The 14034-nt window shown below is 43.0% G+C and overlaps 2 protein-coding genes, 1 long non-coding RNA gene and 1 pseudogene across 4 annotated transcripts in view; 3 read left to right on the top strand and 1 right to left on the bottom strand.

Moving 5' to 3' along the window:
- The window catches only part of LOC309482595, a 475034-nt gene that overhangs the window by 310235 nt on the left and 150765 nt on the right, over positions 1-14034 (bottom strand). The window lies entirely within an intron of this gene.
- On the top strand, positions 2116-2981 carry LOC309482371 (zona pellucida sperm-binding protein 4-like; the record flags this gene model as incomplete). The annotated part of the gene is made up of 4 exons (XM_082147717.1): positions 2116-2208; positions 2287-2444; positions 2521-2713; positions 2783-2981. Exons 1-4 carry the CDS (start codon positions 2144-2146, stop codon positions 2979-2981), a joined length of 615 nt encoding a protein of 204 aa, XP_082003843.1. The 5' UTR covers positions 2116-2143.
- Positions 6835-7700, top strand: LOC309482370 (zona pellucida sperm-binding protein 4-like; the record flags this gene model as incomplete). Its single annotated transcript, XM_082147716.1, has 4 exons — positions 6835-6927; positions 7006-7163; positions 7240-7432; positions 7502-7700. The coding sequence occupies exons 1-4, from the start codon at positions 6863-6865 to the stop codon at positions 7698-7700; spliced, it is 615 nt and encodes a 204-aa protein (XP_082003842.1). The 5' UTR covers positions 6835-6862.
- LOC309482369 (zona pellucida sperm-binding protein 4-like) lies at positions 7866-12390 on the top strand (annotated as a pseudogene). The gene is made up of 6 exons: positions 7866-7955; positions 10696-11179; positions 11259-11617; positions 11696-11853; positions 11930-12122; positions 12192-12390. The product of its transcript is annotated as a zona pellucida sperm-binding protein 4-like (transcript).

Genomic DNA, 14034 nt, shown 5'->3' with positions numbered 1-14034 from the left:
AATTCAGAATGGCAGAAATAGTACTAGCATACTATTCTGAATTCAGCTCAATGTGGTTTTATGTACGTTTAAAAGGGAAAACTTGACTTTTAAGGTTACATTAATCCGGATACATCTGAAAATGGCGTTTTCCTTTATAAACGCTCTCTGTCCACACTACCGTTTTCGGACGTCTCAGTGTGGATGAGAAACTTTTGAAAAACGCCTGAAAACGCTAAATTCACCTTTACTGCGCATGCGTAAAACCCCACAAAAGATCACTGATATGATTCAGATGGAAAGATAAATAATGAAGTTATCGCGCAATTCTTCTGACAGGATCATCTTATTTAGTAAAATATCTCACCATTCACTGATGTGGTCCAGGTCGCACGCAGTCACCATATGTTTGGTCTAAAACGCAATGGCTCTCATGTATTGCCGCAGGACATCAAATGTGAGTAAATTCTGTCATCTTTGCATGACTGTGATATGAAGAGTGTGCAATGTAGAATATTTTTAGCAACAGTGTGAAAGTGAATAGCACATAACAGGCACAATACTGGTATAAACAATATGTGTCACATGACTAAATTTACGTCATCGTTTTTAAATACCACCGGTTTCACAGTCCACACTACAACGTGAAAATGGCAGAGACAAAAAATATACGTTTTCAAACAAAAACGTATTAGTGTGGACATGGCCTAAGAAACAATAGAATCACCAAGTTGCATAAACTCCCACTCGTGCAAGTCTGGAGAATCATGACTGTTAATGAAGAGGGAGGGATTATCATTAATTAGCCAAAGTCTGTAGAGTACAAAAAGACCAAAGGGCAGCACCTCAACAATGTGACTAGCTGTTGAACAATGGCAGGAAGTTGGGGTGCTGTTCAGTTTCTGGCACTTTGTGTTTGGTTCTGTGCGTTTAGTCATGCTGTTCCGAAGTGGAGTGATCTGCTCCTGAATCCTGATGCGCTGATGTTCCAGCAAACTGACCAGCGGTTTCAAAAGCCATTTCAACAGCAAGCTAGTCAACAGTTTCCTCAGCAGGTTCAACCACAAGCTAGTCAACAGTTTCCTCAGCAGGTTCAAAAGCCAGTTCAACAGCAAGCTAGTCAACAGTTTCCTCAGCAGGTTCAACAGCAAACTAGTCAATGGTTTCCTCAGAAGGTTCAAAAGCCAGTTCAACAGCAAGCTAGTCAACGGTTTTCTCAGAAGGTTCAAAAGCCAGTTCAACAGCAAGCTAGTCAACAGTTTCCTCAGCAGGTTCAACAGCAAGCTAGTCAATGGTTTCCTCCGAAGGTTCAAAAGCCAGTTCAACAGCAAGCTAGTCAACAGTTTCCTCAGCAGGTTCAACAGCAAGCTAGTCAATGGTTTCCTCCGAAGGTTCAAAAGCCAGTTCAACAGCAAGCTAGTCAACAGTTTCCTCAGCAGGTTCAACAGCAAGCTAGTCAATGGTTTCCTCAGAAGGTTCAAAAGCCAGTTCAACAGCAAGCTAGTCAACAGTTTCCTCAGCAGGTTCAACAGCAAGCTAGTCAACAGTTTCCTCAGTCAGTTCAACAGCAGGCTAGTCAACCGTTTCCTCAGTCAGTTCAACAGCAAGCTAGTCAACAGTTTCCTCAGCAGTTTCAGCCTAAGCAGCCAGTGGCACAGGCAGAGCCCCTTGACAAATGTACGGTAGCTGATTATGAGCAGATTCAATGTGGACCACCTGGTATCAGTGGTGCTGAGTGTGCTGCTATCAACTGCTGCTTTAATGGACAGCAGTGTTACTATGGGAAGGCAGGTAAGAGTGTAGAGTCAATGTAGAGGCATTCATGTTAAACTGATCCTCAGCAATAACCTGCTCTTGTAACTTGTTCCAGTGACTGTCCAGTGTATAAGAGATGGTCAGTTTGTGGTAGTGGTGGCTAGAGATGTTACGCTGCCTCGATTGAGCCTGGATTCAGTCCGTCTCCTGGGTGGAAGTGATCCAGCTTGCAGTCCTGTGGGATCCACACCTTTCTTTGCTATATACCAGTTCCCTGTCACTGCATGTGGCACAAGCATGATGGCGAGTAGCTGCTTGTGGTTTTGTTCTGCATGGCTTAGAATGGATTGGATGCTAACAATGTTACTATTTGCAGGAGGACAGTGGATATGTGGTGTATGAAAACAGAATGACCTCCTCATATGAAGTGGGTATTGGACCACTTGGTTCCATTACAAGGGACAGCCATTTTGAGTAAGTGATGTATGCTTTATCATAAATGTGAATCATTGACAAATGCAAATCCAAACAAGCTCACTGTTTGTTGTCCAGGCTTCTCTTCCAGTGTAGGTACTCTGGTACCTCTGTGGAAGCTCTGGTTGTGGAGGTCAACACCGTTCCTCCACCTCCACCAGTAGCTGCTCCTGGACCCCTCAGGGTGGAGCTTAGACTGGCAAATGGTCAATGTGTCACCAAAGGCTGTGCAGAAGGTAAGTGTCTGTCCCAAGTATGCCTAAAGCCTCTTTAAAACTCCAGTTTCTAGTTAAACGCTGTATTCTTCCTCAGGGGACGAGGCGTACACGTCCTACTACAGTGATGCTGATTATCCAGTTACAAAAGTCCTGCGGGAGCCTGTGTATGTTGAGGTGCACATTTTGGAGAGGACCGACCCCAACATTGTCCTGATGCTGGGACGTTGCTGGGCGACATCAACCCCCAGTCCACTCAGTCTACCCCAATGGGATCTTCTGGTTGATGGGTGAGTAAGGCCAGTCTTTATCCATCTAGTGTGCTGTAAGGCATTTCTGACTGCCTCTTTGCCTTTCAGATGCCCTTACCAGGATGATCGTTACCTGACCACATTGGTTCCAGTGGCTGGATCATCTGGTCTTCAGTTCCCGACCCACTACAAGCGCTTTGTTGTGAAGATGTTCACATTTGTAGATCCAGCATCACTGGCTCCTCTGCAGGAAACAGTATGCTCTGCAGCCTTACCTCAACCCTTAATATTAGTGCTTTTACAGTGAATTCTATGGCTTAACCCTTTCCCCCCCCTCTGTTAGATCTTCATCCACTGTAGTACAGCGGTGTGCCATCCCTCCTCTGGCTCCTGTGCGCAAAGTTGCACTAGGAAAAGTGAGTGCTTGCTGTAAGTTGACTTCAGGAACTGAGAATTGTATTTAAATGCCCCTCATGCTTCTACCACTTCTTACAGGAAGAGACGTGCACGTCAAGACCATCTCTAGTGGGCAAACTGTGGTGTCTAGTGGACAAGTTATCCTGGTCAAGTGAATTTATGTGTTTTAATAAACTTCATGAAACTCAACATGTTTCTCTTTGGTATTCATTTCTGTCTGGAGTTGGCTGTTTCATGACTTCTCAGTTTGACTTCTGCACTACTGATACTTTTTCTTTTGTGCATTGAGATTCTTGACTCGAACTAAACAAGCCAAATCTGCCTAAGCCATCTAACGTTACTATTTGCTCAGTTCTAGTTGTTAACTTGGGGCCCCTGTTCATGTTTCACACATCAAATTAAGGTTTTTAGCTTCTGTTTGTTTGAGGCTTTACATATGACTTTATGGTTGGACTAGCATAACTGCATATATTGATGCCCAAACCCCTCTGAGGTCACTCGTTGGCTTTTTGTAATGCTTTTTTACAGTCACGCAAGTATGAATCATTTCTTGGGATAAAGGATTGGTTGATACTGAATTTATTTCAGGCTAGTCCCAGGAATGTAGACTGCTTTCATTTTAAGCATTAATCCCTTAACTGTTGTATCCCAACAAGGTAGCTGTCCAAGGCCTTGTTTACACCTGGTACTAAGAAGCATTTTTGTAAATCGGATCACAAGTGGACTGTGGTAAATGAAGGTGTAAAAAAAGGGACAAATTATTTAATAATTTTGAGCTTGTCTATTTTTGGCCACTTCCAGAGGTAGTCCAACACTTTTGACCAGATTGCTTTCATAGAGTAGATGCTCATGTGGTTGAATGTGTTCGAACAGCCACAAAACGGTGTACTCTACCGCCTACTGACCTAGTACGTAAACATTTTAAGAAGTGCGCTAGCAGGTGTGATTTAAACTTTCTTAAAATATACAGGCCTGTTGCCATGGGAAAACTATGATGTGTTTCAAAGAAAAAAAACCAATCCAGAATAGCTAAAACATCTAATATAAAAAAAGTCTGAATTCAGAATGGCAGAAATAGTACTAGCATACTATTCTGTTAATCGCGCCATTTTCGCCACAGTAAACAATGAATGGCTACTGTAGAACGCAAAAGCCGAATCCCGGACATTTCGGGCGATCTCGAAATCCCGGGCAGACTCGTCACGGAGACTCACGATAAAACAGCGTCTTTTAAGTTTTGAGTCAACTAGTAGCCTAGCCTAGTTGTTTAACTGCGCTCTCTTACCGGTAGGCGTGGCTTGGGAGGGGCCTCATAGGGCAGCGAAGCAAGTGCATTCTGGGAGTTGTTGTCTTTCATCCACATGAGCCAAAAATACATTTTCTGGCTTTTCTCAGTCTAGAAAGCTCCAAATTCAAAAATAATTTCACATTTCTACTACATAAATGACCCATTTTAAATACACATTCATCGTTCTAGAGGTAAAGTATCCCTAAAAACTTTCTTAAAATATACAGGCCTGTTGCCATAAGAAAACTATGATGTGTTTCAAAGAAAAAAAACAATCCAGAATAGCTAAAACATCTAATATAAAAAAGGCTGAATTCAGAATGGCAGAAATAGTACTAGCATACTATTCTGAATTCAGCTCAATGTGGTTTTATGTACGTTTAAAAGGGACAACTTGACTTTTAAGGTTACATTAATCCGGATACATCTGAAAATGGCGTTTTCCTTTATAAACGCTCTCCGTCCACACTACCGTTTTCATGCGTTTTCGGACGTCTCAGTGTGGATGAGAAACTTTTGAAAAACGCCTGAAAACGCTAAATTCACCTTTACTGCGCATGCGTAAAACCCCACAAAAGATCACTGATATGATTCAGATGGAAAGATAAATAATGAAGTTATCGCGCAATTCTTCTGACAGGATCATCTTATTTAGTAAAATATCTCACCATTCACTGATGTGGTCCAGGTCGCACGCAGTCACCATATGTTTGGTCTAAAACGCAATGGCTCTCATGTATTGCCGCAGGACATCAAATGTGAGTAAATTCTGTCATCTTTGCATGACTGTGATATGAAGAGTGTGCAATGTAGAATATTTTTAGCAACAGTGTGAAAGTGAATAGCACATAACAGGCACAATACTGGTATAAACATGAATATCTATTGGTACAATATGTGTCACATGACTAAATTTACATCATCGTTTTTAAATACCACCGGTTTCACAGTCCACACTACAACGTGAAAATGGCAGAGACAAAAAATATACGTTTTCAAACAAAAACGTATTAGTGTGGACATGGCCTAAGAAACAATAGAATCACCAAGTTGCATAAACTCCCACTCGTGCAAGTCTGGAGAATCATGACTGTTAATGAAGAGGGAGGGATTATCATTAATTAGCCAAAGTCTGTAGAGTACAAAAAGACCAAAGGGCAGCACCTCAACAATGTGACTAGCTGTTGAACAATGGCAGGAAGTTGGGGTGCTGTTCAGTTTCTGGCACTTTGTGTTTGGTTCTGTGCGTTTAGTCATGCTGTTCCGAAGTGGAGTGATCTGCCCCTGAATCCTGATGCGCTGATGTTCCAGCAAACTGACCAGCGGTTTCAAAAGCCATTTCAACAGCAAGCTAGTCAACAGTTTCCTCAGCAGGTTCAACCACAAGCTAGTCAACAGTTTCCTCAGCAGGTTCAAAAGCCAGTTCAACAGCAAGCTAGTCAACAGTTTCCTCAGCAGGTTCAACAGCAAACTAGTCAATGGTTTCCTCAGAAGGTTCAAAAGCCAGTTCAACAGCAAGCTAGTCAACGGTTTTCTCAGAAGGTTCAAAAGCCAGTTCAACAGCAAGCTAGTCAACAGTTTCCTCAGCAGGTTCAACAGCAAGCTAGTCAATGGTTTCCTCCGAAGGTTCAAAAGCCAGTTCAACAGCAAGCTAGTCAACAGTTTCCTCAGCAGGTTCAACAGCAAGCTAGTCAATGGTTTCCTCCGAAGGTTCAAAAGCCAGTTCAACAGCAAGCTAGTCAACAGTTTCCTCAGCAGGTTCAACAGCAAGCTAGTCAATGGTTTCCTCAGAAGGTTCAAAAGCCAGTTCAACAGCAAGCTAGTCAACAGTTTCCTCAGCAGGTTCAACAGCAAGCTAGTCAACAGTTTCCTCAGTCAGTTCAACAGCAGGCTAGTCAACCGTTTCCTCAGTCAGTTCAACAGCAAGCTAGTCAACAGTTTCCTCAGCAGTTTCAGCCTAAGCAGCCAGTGGCACAGGCAGAGCCCCTTGACAAATGTACGGTAGCTGATTATGAGCAGATTCAATGTGGACCACCTGGTATCAGTGGTGCTGAGTGTGCTGCTATCAACTGCTGCTTTAATGGACAGCAGTGTTACTATGGGAAGGCAGGTAAGAGTGTAGAGTCAATGTAGAGGCATTCATGTTAAACTGATCCTCAGCAATAACCTGCTCTTGTAACTTGTTCCAGTGACTGTCCAGTGTATAAGAGATGGTCAGTTTGTGGTAGTGGTGGCTAGAGATGTTACGCTGCCTCGATTGAGCCTGGATTCAGTCCGTCTCCTGGGTGGAAGTGATCCAGCTTGCAGTCCTGTGGGATCCACACCTTTCTTTGCTATATACCAGTTCCCTGTCACTGCATGTGGCACAAGCATGATGGCGAGTAGCTGCTTGTGGTTTTGTTCTGCATGGCTTAGAATGGATTGGATGCTAACAATGTTACTATTTGCAGGAGGACAGTGGATATGTGGTGTATGAAAACAGAATGACCTCCTCATATGAAGTGGGTATTGGACCACTTGGTTCCATTACAAGGGACAGCCATTTTGAGTAAGTGATGTATGCTTTATCATAAATGTGAATCATTGACAAATGCAAATCCAAACAAGCTCACTGTTTGTTGTCCAGGCTTCTCTTCCAGTGTAGGTACTCTGGTACCTCTGTGGAAGCTCTGGTTGTGGAGGTCAACACCGTTCCTCCACCTCCACCAGTAGCTGCTCCTGGACCCCTCAGGGTGGAGCTTAGACTGGCAAATGGTCAATGTGTCACCAAAGGCTGTGCAGAAGGTAAGTGTCTGTCCCAAGTATGCCTAAAGCCTCTTTAAAACTCCAGTTTCTAGTTAAACGCTGTATTCTTCCTCAGGGGACGAGGCGTACACGTCCTACTACAGTGATGCTGATTATCCAGTTACAAAAGTCCTGCGGGAGCCTGTGTATGTTGAGGTGCACATTTTGGAGAGGACCGACCCCAACATTGTCCTGATGCTGGGACGTTGCTGGGCGACATCAACCCCCAGTCCACTCAGTCTACCCCAATGGGATCTTCTGGTTGATGGGTGAGTAAGGCCAGTCTTTATCCATCTAGTGTGCTGTAAGGCATTTCTGACTGCCTCTTTGCCTTTCAGATGCCCTTACCAGGATGATCGTTACCTGACCACATTGGTTCCAGTGGCTGGATCATCTGGTCTTCAGTTCCCGACCCACTACAAGCGCTTTGTTGTGAAGATGTTCACATTTGTAGATCCAGCATCACTGGCTCCTCTGCAGGAAACAGTATGCTCTGCAGCCTTACCTCAACCCTTAATATTAGTGCTTTTACAGTGAATTCTATGGCTTAACCCTTTCCCCCCCTCTGTTAGATCTTCATCCACTGTAGTACAGCGGTGTGCCATCCCTCCTCTGGCTCCTGTGCGCAAAGTTGCACTAGGAAAAGTGAGTGCTTGCTGTAAGTTGACTTCAGGAACTGAGAATTGTATTTAAATGCCCCTCATGCTTCTACCACTTCTTACAGGAAGAGACGTGCACGTCAAGACCATCTCTAGTGGGCAAACTGTGGTGTCTAGTGGACAAGTTATCCTGGTCAAGTGAATTTATGTGTTTTAATAAACTTCATGAAACTCAACATGTTTCTCTTTGGTATTCATTTCTGTCTGGAGTTGGCTGTTTCATGACTTCTCAGTTTGACTTCTGCACTACTGATACTTTTTCTTTTGTGCATTGAGATTCTTGACTCGAACTAAACAAGGCAAATCTGCCTAAGCCATCTAACGTTACTATTTGCTCAGTTCTAGTTGTTAACTTGGGGCCCCTGTTCATGTTTCACACATCAAATTAAGGTTTTTAGCTTCTGTTTGTTTGAGGCTTTACATATGACTTTATGGTTGGACTAGCATAACTGCATATATTGATGCCCAAACCCCTCTGAGGTCACTCGTTGGCTTTTTGTAATGCTTTTTTACAGTCACGCAAGTATGAATCATTTCTTGGGATAAAGGATTGGTTGATACTGAATTTATTTCAGGCTAGTCCCAGGAATGTAGACTGCTTTCATTTTAAGCATTAATCCCTTAACTGTTGTATCCCAACAAGGTAGCTGTCCAAGGCCTTGTTTACACCTGGTACTAAGAAGCATTTTTGTAAATCGGATCACAAGTGGACTGTGGTAAATGAAGGTGTAAAAAAAGGGACAAATTATTTAATAATTTTGAGCTTGTCTATTTTTGGCCACTTCCAGAGGTAGTCCAACACTTTCGACCAGATTGCTTTCATAGAGTAGATGCTCATGTGGTTGAATGTGTTTGAACAGCCACAAAACGGTGTACTCTACCGCCTACTGACCTAGTACGTAAACATTTTAAGAAGTGCGCTAGCAGGTGTGATTTAAACTTTCTTAAAATATACAGGCCTGTTGCCATGGGAAAACTATGATGTGTTTCAAAGAAAAAAAACCAATCCAGAATAGCTAAAACATCTAATATAAAAAAAGGCTGAATTCAGAATGGCAGAAATAGTACTAGCATACTATTCTGTTAATCGCGCCATTTTCGCCACAGTAAACAATGAATGGCTACTGTAGAACGCAAAAGCCGAATCCCGGACATTTTGGGCGATCTCGAAATCCCGGGCAGACTCGTCACGGAGACTCACGATAAAACAGCGTCTTTTAAGTTTTGAGTCAACTAGTAGCCTAGCCTAGTTGTTTAACTGCGCTCTCTTACCGGTAGGCGTGGCTTGGGAGTGGCCTCATAGGGCAGCGAAGCAAGTGCATTCTGGGAGTTGTTGTCTTTCATCCACATGAGCCAAAAATACATTTTCTGGCTTTTCTCAGTCTAGAAAGCTCCAAATTCAAAAATAATTTCACATTTCTACTACATAAATGACCCATTTTAAATACACATTCATCGTTCTACAGGTAAAGTATCCCTAAAAACTTTCTTAAAATATACAGGCCTGTTGCCATAAGAAAACTATGATGTGTTTCAAAGAAAAAAAACAATCCAGAATAGCTAAAACATCTAATATAAAAAAGGCTGAATTCAGAATGGCAGAAATAGTACTAGCATACTATTCTGAATTCAGCTCAATGTGGTTTTATGTACGTTTAAAAGGGAAAACTTGACTTTTAAGGTTACATTAATCCGGATACATCTGAAAAGGGCGTTTTCCTTTATAAACGCTCTCTGTCCACACTACCGTTTTCGGACGTCTCAGTGTGGATGAGAAACTTTTGAAAAACGCCTGAAAACGCTAAATTCACCTTTACTGCGCATGCGTAAAACCCCACAAAAGATCACTGATATGATTCAGATGGAAAGATAAATAATGAAGTTATCGCGCAATTCTTCTGACAGGATCATCTTATTTAGTAAAATATCTCACCATTCACTGATGTGGTCCAGGTCGCACGCAGTCACCATATGTTTGGTCTAAAACGCAATGGCTCTCATGTATTGCCGCAGGACATCAAATGTGAGTAAATTCTGTCATCTTTGCATGACTGTGATATGAAGAGTGTGCAATGTAGAATATTTTTAGCAACAGTGTGAAAGTGAATAGCACATAACAGGCACAATACTGGTATAAACAATATGTGTCACATGACTAAATTTACGTCATCGTTTTTAAATACCACCGGTTTCACAGTCCACACTACAACGTGAAAATGGCAGAGACAAAAAATATACGTTTTCAAACAAAAACGTATTAGTGTGGACATGGCCTAAGAAACAATAGAATCACCAAGTTGCATAAACTCCCACTCGTGCAAGTCTGGAGAATCATGACTGTTAATGAAGAGGGAGGGATTATCATTAATTAGCCAAAGTCTGTAGAGTACAAAAAGACCAAAGGGCAGCACCTCAACAATGTGACTAGCTGTTGAACAATGGCAGGAAGTTGGGGTGCTGTTCAGTTTCTGGCACTTTGTGTTTGGTTCTGTGCGTTTAGTCATGCTGTTCCGAAGTGGAGTGATCTGCTCCTGAATCCTGATGCGCTGATGTTCCAGCAAACTGACCAGCGGTTTCAAAAGCCATTTCAACAGCAAGCTAGTCAACAGTTTCCTCAGCAGGTTCAACCACAAGCTAGTCAACAGTTTCCTCAGCAGGTTCAAAAGCCAGTTCAACAGCAAGCTAGTCAACAGTTTCCTCAGCAGGTTCAACAGCAAACTAGTCAATGGTTTCCTCAGAAGGTTCAAAAGCCAGTTCAACAGCAAGCTAGTCAACGGTTTTCTCAGAAGGTTCAAAAGCCAGTTCAACAGCAAGCTAGTCAACAGTTTCCTCAGCAGGTTCAACAGCAAGCTAGTCAATGGTTTCCTCCGAAGGTTCAAAAGCCAGTTCAACAGCAAGCTAGTCAACAGTTTCCTCAGCAGGTTCAACAGCAAGCTAGTCAATGGTTTCCTCCGAAGGTTCAAAAGCCAGTTCAACAGCAAGCTAGTCAACAGTTTCCTCAGCAGGTTCAACAGCAAGCTAGTCAATGGTTTCCTCAGAAGGTTCAAAAGCCAGTTCAACAGCAAGCTAGTCAACAGTTTCCTCAGCAGGTTCAACAGCAAGCTAGTCAACAGTTTCCTCAGTCAGTTCAACAGCAGGCTAGTCAACCGTTTCCTCAGTCAGTTCAACAGCAAGCTAGTCAACAGTTTCCTCAGCAGTTTCAGCCTAAGCAGCCAGTGGCACAGGCAGAGCCCCTTGACAAATGTACGGTAGCTGATTATGAGCAGATTCAATGTGGACCACCTGGTATCAGTGGTGCTGAGTGTGCTGCTATCAACTGCTGCTTTAATGGACAGCAGTGTTACTATGGGAAGGCAGGTAAGAGTGTAGAGTCAATGTAGAGGCATTCATGTTAAACTGATCCTCAGCAATAACCTGCTCTTGTAACTTGTTCCAGTGACTGTCCAGTGTATAAGAGATGGTCAGTTTGTGGTAGTGGTGGCTAGAGATGTTACGCTGCCTCGATTGAGCCTGGATTCAGTCCGTCTCCTGGGTGGAAGTGATCCAGCTTGCAGTCCTGTGGGATCCACACCTTTCTTTGCTATATACCAGTTCCCTGTCACTGCATGTGGCACAAGCATGATGGCGAGTAGCTGCTTGTGGTTTTGTTCTGCATGGCTTAGAATGGATTGGATGCTAACAATGTTACTATTTGCAGGAGGACAGTGGATATGTGGTGTATGAAAACAGAATGACCTCCTCATATGAAGTGGGTATTGGACCACTTGGTTCCATTACAAGGGACAGCCATTTTGAGTAAGTGATGTATGCTTTATCATAAATGTGAATCATTGACAAATGCAAATCCAAACAAGCTCACTGTTTGTTGTCCAGGCTTCTCTTCCAGTGTAGGTACTCTGGTACCTCTGTGGAAGCTCTGGTTGTGGAGGTCAACACCGTTCCTCCACCTCCACCAGTAGCTGCTCCTGGACCCCTCAGGGTGGAGCTTAGACTGGCAAATGGTCAATGTGTCACCAAAGGCTGTGCAGAAGGTAAGTGTCTGTCCCAAGTATGCCTAAAGCCTCTTTAAAACTCCAGTTTCTAGTTAAACGCTGTATTCTTCCTCAGGGGACGAGGCGTACACGTCCTACTACAGTGATGCTGATTATCCAGTTACAAAAGTCCTGCGGGAGCCTGTGTATGTTGAGGTGCACATTTTGGAGAGGACCGACCCCAACATTGTCCTGATGCTGGGACGTTGCTGGGCGACATCAACCCCCAGTCCACTCAGTCTACCCCAATGGGATCTTCTGGTTGATGGGTGAGTAAGGCCAGTCTTTATCCATCTAGTGTGCTGTAAGGCATTTCTGACTGCCTCTTTGCCTTTCAGATGCCCTTACCAGGATGATCGTTACCTGACCACATTGGTTCCAGTGGCTGGATCATCTGGTCTTCAGTTCCCGACCCACTACAAGCGCTTTGTTGTGAAGATGTTCACATTTGTAGATCCAGCATCACTGGCTCCTCTGCAGGAAACAGTATGCTCTGCAGCCTTACCTCAACCCTTAATATTAGTGCTTTTACAGTGAATTCTATGGCTTAACCCTTTCCCCCCCTCTGTTAGATCTTCATCCACTGTAGTACAGCGGTGTGCCATCCCTCCTCTGGCTCCTGTGCGCAAAGTTGCACTAGGAAAAGTGAGTGCTTGCTGTAAGTTGACTTCAGGAACTGAGAATTGTATTTAAATGCCCCTCATGCTTCTACCACTTCTTACAGGAAGAGACGTGCACGTCAAGACCATCTCTAGTGGGCAAACTGTGGTGTCTAGTGGACAAGTTATCCTGGTCAAGTGAATTTATGTGTTTTAATAAACTTCATGAAACTCAACATGTTTCTCTTTGGTATTCATTTCTGTCTGGAGTTGGCTGTTTCATGACTTCTCAGTTTGACTTCTGCACTACTGATACTTTTTCTTTTGTGCATTGAGATTCTTGACTCGAACTAAACAAGCCAAATCTGCCTAAGCCATCTAACGTTACTATTTGCTCAGTTCTAGTTGTTAACTTGGGGCCCCTGTTCATGTTTCACACATCAAATTAAGGTTTTTAGCTTCTGTTTGTTTGAGGCTTTACATATGACTTTATGGTTGGACTAGCATAACTGCATATATTGATGCCCAAACCCCTCTGAGGTCACTCGTTGGCTTTTTGTAATGCTTTTTTACAGTCACGCAAGTATGAATCATTTCTTGGGATAAAGGATTGGTTGATACTGAATTTATTTCAGGCTAGTCCCAGGAATGTAGACTGCTTTCATTTTAAGCATTAATCCCTTAACTGTTGTATCCCAACAAGGTAGCTGTCCAAGGCCTTGTTTACACCTGGTACTAAGAAGCATTTTTGTAAATCGGATCACAAGTGGACTGTGGTAAATGAAGGTGTAAAAAAAGGGACAAATTATTTAATTTTGAGCTTGTCTATTTTTGGCCACTTCCAGAGGTAGTCCAACACTTTCGACCAGATTGCTTTCATAGAGTAGATGCTCATGTGGTTGAATGTGTTCGAACAGCCACAAAACGGTGTACTCTACCGCCTACTGACCTAGTACGTAAACATTTTAAGAAGTGCGCTAGCAGGTGTGATTTAAACTTTCTTAAAATATACAGGCCTGTTGCCATGGGAAAACTATGATGTGTTTCAAAGAAAAAAAACCAATCCAGAATAGCTAAAACATCTAATATAAAAAAAGGCTGAATTCAGAATGGCAGAAATAGTACTAGCATACTATTCTGTTAATCGCGCCATTTTCGCCACAGTAAACAATGAATGGCTACTGTAGAACGCAAAAGCCGAATCCCGGACATTTCGGGCGATCTCGAAATCCCGGGCAGACTCGTCACGGAGACTCACGATAAAACAGCGTCTTTTAAGTTTTGAGTCAACTAGTAGCCTAGCCTAGTTGTTTAACTGCGCTCTCTTACCGGTAGGCGTGGCTTGGGAGTGGCCTCATAGGGCAGCGAAGCAAGTGCATTCTGGGAGTTGTTGTCTTTCATCCACATGAGCCAAAAATACATTTTCTGGCTTTTCTCAGTCTAGAAAGCTCCAAATTCAAAAATAATTTCACATTTCTACTACATAAATGACCCATTTTAAATACACATTCATCGTTCTACAGGTAAAGTATCCCTAAAAACTTTCTTAAAATATACAGGCCTGTTGCCATAAGAAAACTAT

The sequence above is a fragment of the Leuciscus leuciscus genome, assembly GCF_965113295.1.
Source record: "Leuciscus leuciscus genome assembly, chromosome: 19".
In the NCBI taxonomy this organism is placed as follows: Eukaryota; Metazoa; Chordata; class Actinopteri; order Cypriniformes; family Leuciscidae; genus Leuciscus; species Leuciscus leuciscus.
The sequence above is the reverse complement of the archived record's forward strand: the minus strand, read 5'-3'. Positions and strand labels throughout refer to the sequence as shown.